The sequence below is a fragment of the Malania oleifera genome, chromosome 9, assembly GCF_029873635.1.
Source record: "Malania oleifera isolate guangnan ecotype guangnan chromosome 9, ASM2987363v1, whole genome shotgun sequence".
NCBI classification, from domain to species: Eukaryota; Viridiplantae; Streptophyta; class Magnoliopsida; order Santalales; family Ximeniaceae; genus Malania; species Malania oleifera.
This window is the reverse complement of record NC_080425.1, coordinates 51,285,584-51,303,008: the sequence shown is the minus strand read 5'-3', so window position 1 is coordinate 51,303,008 and position 17,425 is coordinate 51,285,584. Positions and strand designations below refer to the sequence as shown.

Sequence of the window (17,425 nt, the reverse complement as noted above, 5' to 3'; positions counted from 1 at the left end):
TGCAATTGCCTGAACCATCTGAGCCGCCCCTCCCTTATCTTCTACAAGAGCTATGCCTAACTTTTCATGAATATGTTAATTCGTTTATTTATATTTTAACGTTATATTATTCATCCACCTTAGCATTCTCATTTAAGAAACAGTTACTTTTTGTTTATGTTGTTTTTTAGTTGCCCAACATTTTTACCCATATAATTTCAAAATTCTGAAAGCTATTCATATCATTCTGGTAATAATCTTTCATTTTGAAAACTAAAAGAAGATAAATTAAGAGAGAAATTTCAATTTGGGCATCTCAAATTTGAATTTCAAGGATATTTTGATCTATGGTAAAAAGTCAACAAATTTTGCTGAAATTTTAAGATTTTGATAAATTTTTGGTGATTCGTGAAAATTTTCATGGAAAAATTTTACAGGATGAAAATTGATTGCCGTTTCTATTTTGAGGGTGGTGGAAAGCAGAAATTTTGACAATTGCATGAATATTTAATACCATGGATGCTATAGGGATGCGAGTGTTTCTTAGTCTTTGGTTTCCAACATTTCTTATGCTACTAGATTCTCACAGCTGGCATTATCAACTATTAAATGGTAAGGTTTCCTCTTTTGATGCGCAGTGTGTGTGAGAAATGTTTTTTTTTTGTAATCAATCTTCTCCATTTGTGGCTAGAGGAGCAAGCATGGGCTTCGAACAGCCAGCATTTAACCATACTTCTTCATCTTCAATCCCTTCTTTTTCCAAGTTAGCTGCATGCCCGGTCTCGTTGTTAGTCTCATCTACACCAACACTCTGTTCTTCTTCTTAGTTTGCTAGAAATTTGTCATCTTGTAGGGTTCCTTTTTGGGCATTCATTTGATCGATATCCAAGTTCTGAGCACCTGTGGCACTTAGTGACATTCTGGCCCTGTGGGTTGTAAGGTTGATTTCTGCAACTAGCACAGTATTCTCAGTGAACTGCAGGTACTGCCCTTATGTTTCTGTTTGAGGCTGTGTGAGTGAAGAAATGCCCTGCTATGGATTGTGCCCTTGATTCTTCGACATGTTTTTTTGTCAGTTGGGCTTCAACTTTAAAGCAAGTTGATGGACATCACTTGTTTTGAAAGGTCGCTGCAAGCTTACATCTTGAATTGCGAACTGAAGACAATTGATGTATTGGCTTACCTTCTGAGGTTATGTCTCAGCTAGATACTCTTCAACCAGCATGTACTTTTCACTCTGCTGCCTAACAGCTCACTCTTTTTGAATCTCTGATACAAAGTTTGCTCGTTTCGTTGTCCTATGGCCAGAATTATTCCTTGAGTTTCTCATTCTTTTGTTTCAACTGTCTGACCTTCCTTTTGTTTACAAATTCACAATTATTTTGGTAATGCCCTCACAAACTAGAGTCTGAATTTTGCAGCCACTAACTTGACCCTCTGATGTTCTGGAGCATCTTTGTACCCAAAGAACATCTTCGTATTCGAAGAAGTTCTCTATGCTGTGCATCCAGTCTAGGAATTCATTGTGTTCCAGTCCCAATTTTGACCTGAACACTATATTCTTTGTAGTTTTGTAGGGCTTTTGGGATTCAACACTCCCAGGGTTCTAGCCTTTAATTGTGCTGAACATGCATTTAAACTCCTGCACTACATCCATCTCTAGAATCTTTACTTCCATCCTTCCACAACTGATTTGAGTCCATCTTCAATTTCTCTTACTTGTTCATGATTCTGATGTCCTTTATTATTTGTGTGAAGAACAACCTCAGCGAGGTTTTGAATTTGGTCTTGCAGGTCATGCAACATCTCAACAGCTGCATAAGCCTTGGCTCTTCATTGGTTAAGCCACGGTTTCCTCATTCACTCCCAACAGCTATAAAAAAATATCCATAGAAGAATCTGCTCTGATACTAACTTGATGCAGTGTGTGGAGGAACGATTGCTCAAGTATCATTAGAAATCTAATGGAATGGTATTAATTCCCATGATTTTCATTAGCATAGAGAGATCCATTTGTGCGGAAACACAGTGCGTGAGGTATGCAAGGTGCCATTGGATGAATCCTCAACCGACGATTCCATGTTCTTTGGAAAATTCTGGACCGGTCACAATTGATGACCAAATTGGGAAGGGGGAAATTCTATACTGGTTTTTCATTTTCTGGACTAAATTAACAGACTTACCTTAAATGTGCCGAGGGAATTGACTATTTTTTACTACAGCTGTTTCTAGCTTCTCTAAAATGCAAAAATCATGTCAATAAACTCTGTAAATTAAACTGCCTTAGGAAATGACACGCTTTGATGGAATGCTTAGGTAAGAACAACTAATTATATTATGTTAACTATATTAACTCTGCTTTGCTGTTGCAGCAGCACTACAACACTGCAACACCTCTGGGAAACACCTCCACTGGTCACCATTTGGACAGCCCCACTGGTCATTCTGTGGATCACCCGTTACAAGTATCTTCTAGACCTATTGTGCTGAACAAAATTGTTCAATTGAGTAAAACTGGTGGAAGCACTCTGACAGATTCCCCAATCATCAAGCCGAATTCCTAGTCTTCTGTTACACTTTGAATTGTTCTCCAACAAGAGTAAAAAACAATCAATCCCTGTTGAAATATATGTTGATGGACTTACCGATAATCTGGATTGTTTTCCAGAGGAAATCCTCCAGCATCACTTATGCCAGATGTAGGCTGGCTATAAGAATCAAGAATTAGTGACAGGTGAGAGAGAAACCATTTTCTGATTCCAAATATTTGAACTTCTTCCTGACATTTCATTCAGAATTGAGACCTTTTCCTAATCACTGGTATTGCTATCGAAATTGTGAGCCTGAACCATCTATATGGTTGTGTTGATTGCGTAAATCCTGTGGTCGCAACATAACCAAATAACATAATTTTAATGTTTGAATGACTTTACTACAGTGTCAAAATGATCTTTTATGTTTAGCTACTTCAAATGAAAGTTGCATGTATGGCCAGTTGTTCTTAAGAGTGAATGTTGTCCCCATTGCATTTACTTGCGATTTCATTGGATGTCTGCTCTAATAACTAACTGCACACATAAATATTTAGTTCCAGTTAGTTTTGTTATGAGTGTGATTGCAATTTCCTCTTGTAATTTATATAATTTTTTTCTTATGTTTGAATCCTACTTTAAGTCAACCATTGGGGTTCAAAACTGTTGCATGTTAATTGCATTTATATCATTTACTTTGATGCAGTGCTCGGTGGATTGGAAATCATGGATTCTCCATTGGGATTGATGATGTCCAACCTGGAGAGCTACTGAATATGCGAAAAAGGGAGACGATTTTGGAAGGTTATGAAAATTGTGATGAACTAATTCAATCTTACAATGAAGGAAAGCTTAAACTTCAGCCTGGATGTGATGCTGCTCAAACACTAGAAGCTAGGATAACTGATGTGTTGAATAAAATTCGGGAAGCAACTGGAAAGGTAAGGATCTTACTTTGCTCTTTAGGAGATTTTCTTTTGTTGTGTATTTGTGTGTATTGGTAATAGCTGATGTGATGTTATTTACATGCATTCCTTCTTAATTCTTTTACGACTCATTTGGTTTGGTGGAATAGTTATTCCTTGAAATAAGATGGAATATAGTTTAAATTTTGAGAATCAAGGGGATAGTTATTCCTTGTATATTTCTAATTATTTCATTCAACATGTAATAAGAAAGGAATAGACATCCCATGATGAAATTTGGGAGTAGTTATTCCTTATCCATTCCTTATTATGAACTCATAAAATGTTTCACATTTTTATTCGGTTTATAGCAATAACATGATTTCTTGTATAACTAATTGTAACTAAACTACTAAAACTAATCTATTCTTTGGGAATAGGCATTCCGCAAACCAAATGTAACCTTAAGGTTACATGTTACATTCCTATTCGAAGATGTGGTGGTCCATTATAAAACTTGAGTTTCTCAAATATGATCAAATATTTGGTTATAGTTTTCTTATTCTTTTTTTATTTCATTTTCCTTATGTCTGTGTAGAAATTGTTTTAAAGAAGCTAGCTTAATTTCTTTTTTATTTGTTGTAATAGGTCTGCATGGAACAGCTACATTGGAGGAATAGTCCATTGATCATGTCGCAATGTGGTTCCAAAGGATCTCCCATCAACATTAGCCAAATGATTGCATGTGTTGGTCAGCAATCAGTAGGGGGTCGTCGGGCTCCTAATGGATTCATAGATCGAAGCCTTCCTCACTTTCCTAGAATGTCAAAGATGCCTGCCGTAAGCCCACTTTTGCTTTTATTTATCGTTTTCATTGAATATCTGCAGATTCCGGTGGAACTGCTCAGAGATGATTATTTTATGGTTCTTTATTATGGAGGCCTTATAGAGATACATTTGTCGCTGTTTGAACAAATAAGTACATGTGATGGACTTCCATAGGACTTTAAATGTATGGGGTGTTTTTGTAGGGAAAGATGGCAGTTAATGGCTTGTGTGGAAGGCAGCAGGTATTGAGGTTCATGCCATGGATGAGATGAGTGATCATTTGTTTGTAGGTCTAAAGTTGGGTTGGGTTTTGTAAGTTGGTGTCTGAAACCACTGCTTTGATGGGCTAATGGTTCTGGTGGCTTCCTTTGGAGGTGAACTCACTTTGACATGAAAAGGACTATAAGTAACTGTGGCTCACAGGAGAATGGATGGGATGCTGATATAGGGATAAGAAATACTTGTGGGGCCCCTGGCAGGTTTATTTATTGACAGGATGTTGGTTAGGTGAAGTTTATTCACCTTCCTCGTCTTTTTCATTTTTCTATTTTCAGAATGATCTTATTTATTATTTTTTTTATATGGCTATTATCATTGATTCTGTTTCTTGGGTTCTCCATTTTAATGATTGAGAAGCTAAGGTACTTCCATTGTCTTTGAGGCTAGTTGCCCTTCAAATAGGAGGGATGTTTAGGGTGTGGGTTTTGGATGCTCACATGGGGTTTCTTGTAGATCTGTTCTTGATCATTTGATTTGTTCTTTTCTGTCTCTTCCCGTTCATGGTAGTATTGATTGGCGTTTTTTTAAAAGAATTACCAGCAAAAGTTGGCAATAGAATAGTGAATCTAATAAGGGTTTATCTAACGCCAGACACAAGTGCTTATTGTTGTGGGAGGCCTGAGACAGGAATGCAAGTACTTTAAAATGTTTATCCTTATCATTACTATTGGATGGTATCTGGCTTTTCGCATCTCTTTTGGTGGAACTTGATTCCCTTTTGCACTATGTAAACTCGTAGAATCGGCTTCCACAAAGTGGTTGGAATGCTAGAGTTCTGGAAAATATTACTTTTGCAAGTCCTTAGAAATTTGCTTCCTAGATATGGCATCCTCTTTTTCTCAAGTTACACAGTTGAAGGTAGGGGAGAATCTACTTTTGGGAAGATAATTGTGTTGAGGATGCTCCCTTTGTTCAAGCTTATACCACTTCAACATTATTTCTTTTTAATTTTGGTTATTGTGGAATCTTTGAAGTTTTATTTTGTAAGGAATTTGAATCAGCGATAGAAAAATGATCTTATCCTCTTGTTAGATATGTTACTTCTTTTGATCCTCTGCCTCCCCTCTTTCGATGTGTGTGTTGTGGTTTGTTTGGGACCAAAGTTTGAAAAAGAAAACCAGGTGGCAGTTTTTTAAATTATTTGAAAAATTGGAAATGGATTATGAGAACTGTTTCTACAACTGAATAAAGACTTTCATTTGGTATTTTTTTGGGGGGGATAACAAAACAAATCTATTAATGAGAAGAAATAATTAGAGTAGGCCTTTCCAGAATTTCTGGATGTATGTTCTCTTTGTTTTGAAGATTCAAGTACTGCTTGTCATCTGTTCCTTCATTGCTCCTTTTCTTAGAGTGGGTGGAGTAATCTTTTTGGCTTATTTGGAGAGTATTGGGTGTGTCCAGAGTTGGCGATGGATTTGTTGGCTATTTCTTTTGCAGGTTTTGGAAGGGGTAAAGATGCTTTGGCATTGTGGAGGTGTTAAAATTTTGCAGCTTTGTGTGGTATTTTCTTAGAGCGGAATGTTTGTATTTTTTGGTGGAAATGGTTATCTTTGATTATGCCTTGGTATATGATTCAGTGTCTAGTCTTCTTATGGGCAGTTCGATGTTTCAAAGAGTTTTCTTCTTCTTATTTACAGCATGATTGCTATGCTGTTTTGGTTTATTTTGTTTTTTGTTCTTTTATCTTTTGAAGTGGATGCTCCTTGTTGTACTCATTCTTCTTAATAAATCTCATATTTTTCAATTTTTAAAAAAACTACAATAGGAGGATAAGAAATCTTTCCGGAAAGAAGAAGAAAATAAGAAAAAAAAGAAAAAAAGAAAAAAGGTCTAAGCTGCCTTCCAATCCCTTTGGGTATTGAACAGTGTTAGACTCTCAAAGACCCCTAATGATTTGCTTTAGAGGAGAAGACCAAATAAGGTACCTTCTCCTGATATGTGGGAAATTGTGCTTGCTACAGTTGTGAAGAAATTTGTGCCCACTTCTTTCTATATTTATTGTTTGCTTTCAAGGAGTGCACGTTCAATAATTTGTTTGATGATTTGTGGCGTTTTGGGTTTACTCTTGTTAGATAGCCATTGTCTTATCTTTTTTGGGGTTTTTAGAGGAGAAAGGATAGGAATGCTTTTTGGAGGTGTGTGGTTTTTTCAATTATTTGGTACAATATGGTTTGAGTGGAATGCTAGAGTCTTCTACAGTGTTGTTACTCTTCGTGTTGCAATTTGGAGTAAGGTGGTATTTTTTGCATTTCTTTAGTACTGTGCAAACGACTTCTTCAGAGGTGTCTCTTTAAGAGGGTTCATGACATAAAATGAAGTAGTCAGAGCAAGGAAAGTAAGGTTAGGGCAGTTGTGTTTAAGATGGAGAGACGTGAGGCTTCAGGTCTGGATGGGCTCAATGTGGCTTTCTTTCAAGACTGTTTGGATATTGCTACAAGTGTTTTAATGAAGATCGTCAATGAATTCTTTATGGGATTTTTGGTAAAAGCATGAACACAACATTCATCACTTTGGTGCCTAAGAAGAATAGGTCTACTAAAGTTGCAGATTTTCAGCCAATTAGTTTAGTGACTAATTTTTATAATATGCAAAGGTTGTAGCTGTGAGGCTGTTGGGTGTTTAAAAATGGCAATCTAGGATGAAGGGGTGTTTATCTACTGCTCCGTTCTCTGTTATTACTAATGGAAAGCCTAAATCTGGTTCAGGACTTTAGAGCTTCATGGGGAGTTGGGCAAGGGGATCCTCTTTCTCACTCCTTTTTGTTATTGTGGTAAGTTTTTTGAGAAGATTTGTTTATAGAGAAAGAGGTTCTGTGAGAGGGATTGGGGTGGGAAGCAAAGGGGTTGTGGCATCTTATCTTCAGATGATGATACAATTTTCTTTTTGGAAGATCATAGAGACCTCTTTTAAATATGCTTACTATTTTACAATTGTTGGAGAGGGCTTTTAGTTTAAAAATAAATTTGGGGAACTGTTGGTTAGCTTGAATTAATTTGGATATTTCTAGATCATTGGATATGTCCTCTTTAGTTGTGTGGGTAATCTTGATTGGCCTGTCTGATTTATCTTTGGTATTCCTCTAGCTGGTAATCCCAGAACAATTTGGTTTTGGGATCTAGTGGTGGAGAAGCTGTCTAAGAGGTTGGATGGGTGGAAGAGGTTTTTTCATATTAATATTATATTTAAATCTTGGTGGGTGTATTACACATGCATTCAGGCATTTTGTGTTAGTATTTCCCTTTATCTATTGTCTCTCTTTAGAACTGTGAGGGTAGCCAATAAGATTCTCCTCTATGCACAATGAATCTATTTCTTGATTCTTTATTCCTAATGGGGCTGGGGTCTATTAGGATTTCCATTTTGGTGGGAAATTAAAAGGAAAGTTTTATAAGACAGCTATAAGGCCAGCTATGCTTTATGGTTCAGAATGTTGGACAACTAAGAAACAACATGTGCAAAAAATGAAAGTTGCTGAGATGCATATGTTAAGGTGGATGAGTGGTTTAGCATTAAAAGATAAAGTAAGAAATGAGCATATATGCCATAATTTAGGTATAGCACTGGTTGAAAACAAGATAAGGGAGGGGTGGCTTAGATGGTTTGTGTATTTGAAATGTAGTCCTAGTAGAGCACCTGTGAGGAGGACTGAGTTAATTATTGTTTTTGGCATGAAAAGGGGCAGTGGTAGGCCTAAAATAACTTGGGATGAGGTAGTGATGAAGGATTTAATAGCTATTAATCTAATAGAGGAAAACGCTTTGGCTCGGGTGAATTGGCAGAAGAGGATTCATGTAGCTGTCCCCACCTAATGGGACTTAATCTTGTTGTTGTTGTGGGGCTCTTAATGATAGGGAGGTGTTGGAGCTTTTCTTCTTGTTAAGGTTGTTTGATAGTAGGCTTCTTTTCGAATTCTTTTAGGGACTATTCTTGTATATCTTTTTTGTTTTTTTTTTCGAATATTTAACCAATAAAATATTGTCGTTCCCACTTGATTGATCTATTTGGAAGGCTAAAGTCCCATCTAAGCCTAAGGCTTTTTTTTGGTTGATTGTTCTTAATTAACATTAACAATGTGATCCAAATTAGGAGGCCTTTCAAGGCTTTATCTTTGGATGTATGTTCTTTTTTTTTTTGAAAATCCAGAATCCGCTTCTCACTTGCTTCTGCGTCGTGCCTTTTATTGGAGGGTGTGGAATTATCTTTTTGTCTATTTGGAGAGAATTGGGTGTGCCTGGAGGCAGTTGAGGATTATTCTTTTAAGATTTTGGAAGGGGTAAAGATGCTTCTGTATTTGATCTCCTTGTAAGATTTTTTATTTTTTTTTCGTCGCTAGATGTTTCGAAGGTTTTTCTTTTTGTACAGCATCATTGGCTGCTGTGCATTTTTGATTTATTTTGATTTTTGGTTCTCTGTTCTTGTATATTTTTTAACTTTTAAGGAGGATTTCTTATGCTCCTTGTGCTTTTTCTTCTTGATAAAATATCTTCTTTTTCGATATAAAAAATTTCAATTTTATTAATAATTATTATTTAAAACATGGTAATGGTGTATAAGAATATTATATTATGGGGGACATTGATGTCCAATTGGAAAAAAATGTGAAGGTCTTTGGTCTCAATAGTAAGATTCTGATGGGATTCCCATGAAACATATCCATAAGGAGAGTAGGAACGGGATGCCCATATTTATGAGAATATTTCATCCCTAGGAATGTGTAGATGCCCACCATGTTACTTTTGGTGCCCAAGCAAATGTAGGGATGCTGAAAGATTCCACAAATCAAATGCCTTCTAACTGAAATATGACATGATTGGAGTACTTTGACTCATTTCTTGTGCACTATTTTTATTTTCCTACTGTTCTTTGTCTCTCTTTTTCTTGTTTGCTTGGATGATGCCTTGTCTTCCACATTGCGTGTTTCTTCTTTTTTATTTTTCTCAATTTTTTTTCAATAAAGAAAGGGAAGAATAACTCAGGCTGAAGGGTTTAAGATGACTAGGGAACAAGCCCAAACCCTTCAGGGTACTGGAAATACTCAAAGCAACTAAGGTGATGGTCTTCTTCCCATTCCTTGTTCACTAGAGGTTGAACCCTTGGCTCAAAATCAAAGAAAGTCATGTAATAGAATTAGTACTATCAAATTGCAGGACTTTTTTGGTCAGAAGGGTTTGGCGTTGTGCTGTCATAGTGGTCAAAAAGTCAGAAATGATGACACCATTACGATGTGCTATCGAGAGGAATTGGCTATGACATTTGGAAATTGAGTGTTTGTCCATAATCAAGTCAAGTTGTGGTATGGAATGTGTAATTGTAGTATCTGTTGGCAAGATGGGTTTAGACTTTATAGTTTATCCATCTTGCTGATCCAAAGGTCAGAGTAATAACATTTCAAAAAGCTAAACAATCCATGGAGGGAGTTTGAAAAAAGAGGCTTTCTAAATGATTGTTTTAGCTTGGTTTTTAATTTTTGGAAGTTTTTTTCTAGCATTGAAGGACCTCTTTTTCTCATTTTATTTGTATTTCCTTCTTAAGTATCAAATTAAGTTTCCTTGCTATCTAAATCTAAGAGGGGAGATGACAGCATAATGAACTTTAATGGCAGTGATTGCTCATTGGTTAGGGCCTCCAAAATTTGGGGATTTTAGGGATTACTGGTTCTGTTTGCATTGGCCTATGGGTTCAGGTTTCTTGGGTTGGATTAGCAGCAGTAGGTGGTGTTGTAGCGGTGACTTCAACAATGACTTTGATTTTTTTACATGTGATGTATTGGTGGGTTGGATATCTACAACCGATACCTTGGTTAAGATTGGATTTCTTACCTTTGGGCAACCCCCGACCTTTGGGTATAGAGAATGTTTTTAATTTGATCAGTTGTCTACTTTGATACAAATTTTTTTAAACTTTCCATGGTGTGTTTCTTGGTGAATCAAAATTATGTTTCCGGGCCCCGTCATGTGGGAATTTTGAGTTGTAATCTCATATTGTTTGTAACTCACTTCCCGTAATACAATGATCATTCCATTTTGTGTATATGATATGTTGCTCACATTTTTCCATGGTCATATGATTCATCATGGTTCCTAATCTTCTTGGAGTGTTTCAATTGTCACCTTATCAATTTGTAAGATTTGTTGGTTGTGCAAATCTATATATGTGATTGCCTTGTTTGTCAATATTCACACAGTTGACCTATTTGTCTATAATCAAGTGGACCCAATTTTCCATACAATTGAATCTGCCCATATGGATATGGATATGGTATTATCAAGAAGGATTGAGAAGGCTTGGATCTAGCCTTGACTACAACACTCTGCTTCTTCTATCTTACTAGGTTTTATAATTTTATTCTTTCATTAGAATATACTCAACTTGTTAATAAAACTTAAGCTAGTTATACATTATTGGCCCACAATCTAACAGCTTAAGCTTTTAGGTAGAGTAGTAATCTAACATTGTATCGGAGCTGGTTGCCAGGAGGTCCTGAATTCTAGTCTTGTTGGTTGTGTTTATGGTGTGGTGTTTAAAAAAATTATTGTGTTTCCTATCGCAAGTGTTATTTATCGTGTGTTTATCTCTCCCCATGTTGTCGGGTTGCACGTGCAGGGGACTGCTAAACATTGTTTGTCCACAACCTAACAGCTTAAGCTTTTAGGTAAAGTGGTAATCGAACAAAAACAACAAACATCAACAATTGAGTCCTAGGTCCCACTAGATGGAGGTGGCACCATGGTCTTAAATTTCCACAAAACTGTCGAAATTTCCGTTGAAATTTTCGATTTTCGTCACCTTCGAAATCGAAATGGCAGTCGATTTCCGTCTTGCATAATTTCCGTCAAAATCTCAACGAATTATCCGAAATTTATCGAAACTTCGAAATTTTAGCGAAATTTGTCGAAATTTATCGAAACCTCGAGAGTAAAGTGAAATTTCTCTTTTAATTTATTTTATTGAAACAAAAGGTTATCACAAGTGCTTTTGAAATTATATGAAAAAATAAACTTATAGCAATATTTTATTTAAGCATTCATGTCTAAATTATCAATATTTGTATAATAAATAATATTTAAATGATTTATAAATTTCATTTGCATTAATTGAATATGTTTAATGTACATTATCTTACAAACATGTTTGATACACATACTATTTTACAACTTTTCCACCTCATACAAAACATAGATGTATTTAATTTGTAATATATTAGTCTTAAAACTTATATTTTTATGTTTGTTAACCATTTCTAAAGCTTCACAAAGAATTCCATGCTTTACTACTAGTTTCCATTATTTTTTCAAATCGAAATTGACATCGAAATCAAAATTTCTGTCGAAATTTCCATATTTTTGGAGCTTCGAAATTTGAGTCGAAATTGAAATTTAAGACCTTGGGTGGCAATACGTGGATCCTTCTGCTATTCATCCCGATCTAGGACAATATCCTTGGACAAATAGAAGGGCACTAAATCCTCACTCACCTACCTCTGTCAAAAGTTATTTTATGTCTATGCTCTCCCTCCTATTGCCACTATTATAGCTCACTGTTCACTCCTGCGTTATTTAGCCTACCTTGCTAGTGTCCAAACCACACTAACGAACCTTCTCCTATCTCTTGTGCAATTGTGTTTGTTCCTTAATTTATTTTTAGAGTTATACCACTCATCCACAGTTGATCTTAGCATTTCTATTTTTGCAACTTCTATATTTTGGATTTGTTGTTTTTTAGTTGCCCAACATTTTGATCCATACAACATGGCTAGTTTTGTCGTTGCCCTGTAGAACTTTTCTTTAAATTTTGAGATATTCTAGGACAAAACACATGCTTGAAGCACACTATGCCATTTTTCTCAACCTACTTTAACTGTGTATTCCGTCCTCTTCAATTTCTCCTTTAGCTTGCATATTACAACCAAGGTATTGAAAACTAGTAGCCCTAAAAATTTCTAGACTATGAATTTTAATCTTTCTCCTATTCCTCCTAATAACATTTCATATATTAAGTCTTATTTCAACATATCTTAAAAGTTAAAACCTCTAGATTCTAAAGCTTCTCTCCGTAATTCTAACATAGATTATTCTCCACCTCTAATTTCATAAATCATGACAACATCATCTATTTATATGCAAAAGACAAGCACCATGGAGATTCATTTTGGATATTCCTAGTAAGTTCATCCATTACTAGTAAAAAAAGATAGGTACTCAATAAGACAGACCAAGAAAAAAAAACCCACAAGACCTGTTACCCTAGGTTGGTTGTAGGGGAGATTTTTATGTGGTGAGATTCCATAGGGAAAGGAGAGGGAAAGTTTTCCTTGAGTATTTAGAATTTTGATTGTTTTATTAGAGAACGTGAGTGTTGGGGGATTTCTGTTTGGGTAATTCTTTATTGTCCTGGTTATTATTATTATTTTATATATATATATATATATTTTTTTTTGGGGGGGGGGGGGGGGGAGGGGATAGAGAGGTAGCAAGTTGTTTAGAATCTATATATGTTCTTATTTTCTAGCAAGGGGGAAGATGAGTTTCCTAATCTTTCTCAGCAACTTTTATCTAGGCCAGTGTTGGATCATTTCCCTATTCTAGTAGAGTCTAGTAAGTAGTAAGTTCAAGTGGGAGACAACTGTGTTTAGATTTGAAAATATGTGGCTTGGTCATAAATCTTTTCAATCCTTGGTCGTGAATGTTTGGAGTGAGAATATTGAGAAGGGTTTTTAAGGTTTTAGGTTTATGAAAAAATTAAAGCCCCTAAAAGAAGAGTTGAAAATATGAAATATTGAGGTTTTTGGGGACTTGGTGAAGAAAATGACATTTTAGGTGAGATTAATTTGTTGGATAGGTAAGAACAAGAGGGGAGTCTTTTGAAATGTGATAAGGTGAAGAGGTCAAATCTGATTAACGATTTAGAGGAGGTGATTTTAGGGAATTTGTTAGTTGGAGGTAAAAGACGAAGTTTAAGTGGGTGAGAGGAGTGGGACTATAATTATAAAATTTTCCATAGTTTGGCTTCTGGTAGAAGTAGGAGAAATATGATTATGGAGTTGAAATTGAAGGGAGGAGAGGTCACAACTCACAACTAACTCTTCTTTGATTACTAAGGAGATTAAAGATTTTTTTGTCTAATTTGTTTATTGAGGAGGATCTTTGTAGGCCTATGTGTGAGGGGCTGGATTGGAGCCCTATTTGTGGTGATCAGCTGAGGTGGATGGAGTGGCCTTCTGAGGAAAGCCAGGTTAAGGCATCTCTGTTTATGTGTCTGGAGTTGATAGAAGATTTTTTATGCTTTGAGATAGGATTCAATATATGGCCTCCTTGTTGGTGTTTGCAGCTGGGTGTTTCAAAGGGTTTTCATTTTCAGATTTACAGCAATGTTGGTTGGTTGTGTTGTTTTGATTTATTTATTTATTTATTTATTATTATTATTATTTTATTTTTATATTTTTTTAAGAAGGATTACTTATGCTCCTTGTTGTACTTCTTCTTCTTCTTCTTCTTCTTCTTCGTATTAATGAAATGTTCTTTTTTGATCAAGAAAATGTGGTTGTGTTTAAGATGGAGAGGGATAAGGCTCTGGGTCTGGATGAGTTTTAGTGTGTCTTTCTTCCAAGATTGTTGGGAATTGGGATATTGTTAAGAGGGGATTCAAGATATCCAATGAATTATTTTTTAATGGTATTTTGGGCTAAGCATTAGCTCGAGTTTTATCACTTTGATGCCTTGGAAGAGTAGGTCTATCAAAAGTTGAAGATTTTAGGTCTATGAATTTAGTGACTGGTGTGTATAAGATTGTTGCTAAATATTTGAGAGGCTGAGTTTCGCGATAGGTGATTTTTTATTGGAGCTCAAAGTGCTTCTGTGAGGAATATGCAGGATTTGGATGCTATTTTAGTATCAAATGAGGTTGTTGAGGATGTTCATAGAAGGAGAAATAAAGGGGTGGTTTTTAAGATAGACTTTGAAAAGGCTTAAGATCAAGTAATTTGGGACTTCCTCGATAATATCTTTTTAGAAAGGGGCTTGGTCAAAGATGGCAATCATGGATGAGGGGGTGTTTATCTAATGCTTCTTTTCTTTGCTATTATTCATGGAGAGCCTAAATCTTGGTTCAAGGCTTTGAGGGGGTTTAGGTAATTATCTTTATCCTTTTTTGTTTGTTATTGTGGTAGATGTTTTGAGTAGATTGGTTTGTAGAGCTGTAGATAGAGGTTTTGTGGGAGGGACTGGGGTGGGAAGTGAGGGGGTTGTGGTTTCTCATCTTCATTTTGCTGATGATATTATTTTTTTTAGATCATAGACAGAAGACAGTCTCTTCGAAATGTGCTTACTGCTTTGCAATTGTTTGAGAGGGTTTCTGGATTAAAAATTAATTTGGGGAAGGGGGTTGTGTGTGGCCTCTGATTTATCTAGTTGTGCCTGTAGTTGGCAATCCTACATCGATTGGGTTTTAGGATCCTGTGGTGGAGAAGGTGTCTAAGAGGTTGGATGGCTGGAAGGATGCTTTATTTTTGTTAGGTGGGCATATTACACTCATCTATGCTTGCCTTGCTAGTATTCTTCTTTATTTCTTGTCTATCTTTAGAATTCCTATGAGGTTAGCTGGTAGTATTGAGAAGATTATGGAAAATTTTCTTTGGTTCGGGGCGAGGGAGAATAAGGATCATTTGGGTAGGTTTTTGTAGGTCTAAAAGGGATCTTTTGGGTCTTGGTAAGGTTGTGTGACTTGTGTCTAAGAACATTGCTTTGATGTGTAAATTGTTGTGGCATTTTGCCTTGGAGGAGGAGTCATACCTTTGGCACAAAGTTATTAGGAGTAAATTTGGTATGCAGGATAATGGGTGGAATGCTAATTTGAGGTTGTGATCTTCTATGAAAGTCCTTGTAAGGGTATTTCACAGTTATATCTTTTTTTCTTTTCTTTTTTCCTTATACAAATTTTATTATTGGTAATGGGAGTCGTGTTTGTTTTTGTGAAGACATTTGGGTGGGGGATTTGCTTTGCTTATCTTTTCCTCATTTGTTTAGATTGTCCTGTTTACTGAGTGAATCTATTTCTTCATTCTTTATTTCTGTTGCGGCTGTTTTCTATTGGGGTTTCTATTTTCATTGGGCTCTTAATGATAGGGTGGTTTTGGAGCATGCCTTCTTATTAATTGGATGGTAGGCTTCTTTCTAAAAGGCTAGACTATCATTTGTGTATTCTTGATTCTTCTGAGGAGGTGGTAATTCTTCTTTGAACATTTAGCCATAAATAACTTTTCTTTCCTGCTTCATAGATCGATTTGGAAGGCTAAATTCTCTTCTAGGTTTAGTACTTTTGTTTGGTTTGTTGTTCTTAATAGAATCAACTGTAGCAATCTGTTGCATGGTAGTAGGTTATTCACGGCTCTATCTCCGGATGTTTGCTCTTCATGTTGCCAAAATTCACAATCTGCTTCTCACCTATTCCTTCATTGCTTCTTCTCTTGGAGGGTGTGGAATAATCTTTTTGGCTTATTTAGAGGGAGCTGGGTGGTGTCTGGAATCAGTGGAGGATTTGTTGGCTATAGATTTTACAGGTTTTGGAAGGCATAAAGATGCTTCGACGATATGGAAGTGTGCAATTTTTTTCAGTTTTATAAGGGATTTGATTGCAAAGAAATACTCGTTTTTTTAGCGTGAACAGGAAGTCTTCGATTATGCTTTAGGATAGAATTATCTGGCTTCCTTGTGGGATTTTGCAGCTGGATGTTTCAAGAGGTTTCTTGTTCTGCTGTACAGCGTAGTTGGTCAGCTGTGCTGTTTTGATTTATTTATTTTTTCCTTTTTATTTTATCTTTTAAGGGAGGATTTATTATGTTCCTTCTTGATCTTTTTCTCGTTTTCCTTAATAATTTTTTTTCTATAAGAAAAAAAAGAAGATAAGTACTCATAGCATACCCTTGGTGCACATGTATTGTGGTTGGAAATGCCTTAGATTCTGCACTTATAGTCCTAAGATTAATCATCACTCCACTGTACATATCCTTAACGTCGTCTATTTACCTACTACATACGGCACCCCCCACCCCCCACCCCACCCCTCTTTTATTTTCCTACAATCCACACTAAAACTTTGCTAGGTAACTTCTAGCTTTCTCTCGGTCAATAAAACCATGTGCAAGTCTCCCATATTCTCCCCAAATTTCTCCATTAATCCAAGAATGGCATTGTACCTACCTTTCAGTATTTTAGAAACATTAATGAAATGTTTATTTTGCAGAACGTGACCTGCTGGATTCTTTTTTATTTTTATTTTTATTTTTTGCATTTCTTATGCTTCACTCTTTTGGATGGGAAATCAATGGGAAAAAGCTGCCATAATGTGGAAAGAAACTTCTGCTTTAAGACTTAATAAGCAAATATATTTTTTCTAATTTCAAAACAATAATGGAAATAAATTCTAGCATTTTATTAGAACAATGGAATGATGGTTCTTTTTCAAGAAATATTTTTTGTGTAAACTATTTATTGTTAAAGGGAGCATAACACAGCTTTGAATGGAATAGAATTTGTCACTACATCTGCCGAATCATATTGTTCACCATTCCTCTTTTAATACATTGGTATGAATGAGCAAAGTGTCAAGCTGAGCACTCTTCTTTTATTCTAACCCATAGTGGATCATGACAAATATTCTAAAACGTGGTACATTTTCATTCTGGAATGCTAAATCTAACGATCCAAAAGCTATAATTCCATATTTTTCACATAAAATATTTTTTATTTGTTAAAGTGGAGAATTATTGCATTTTAATTCCACTTTCAGTCATTATTAATATATTTTACAAAAGAAAATCTCTTCTAGATTTTGAAACGCTTCCACATCCTCCCCAAAATATGTAAGTTCCATTGCATATTTCTCACCAATACATATATAAAAGTA

At 35.7% G+C, this 17,425-nt stretch overlaps 1 protein-coding gene across 1 annotated transcript in view; it reads left to right on the top strand.

Moving 5' to 3' along the window:
• LOC131164778 (DNA-directed RNA polymerase III subunit 1) overlaps nucleotides 1-17,425 on the top strand; it is a 135,027-nt gene that overhangs the window by 94,400 nt on the left and 23,202 nt on the right. Inside the window, exons 16-17 of the mRNA XM_058122217.1 lie at nucleotides 3,217-3,451; nucleotides 4,064-4,255. Coding sequence (XP_057978200.1) covers nucleotides 3,217-3,451; nucleotides 4,064-4,255 — 427 coding nt within the window. The remainder of the gene's footprint in view (nucleotides 1-3,216; nucleotides 3,452-4,063; nucleotides 4,256-17,425) is intronic.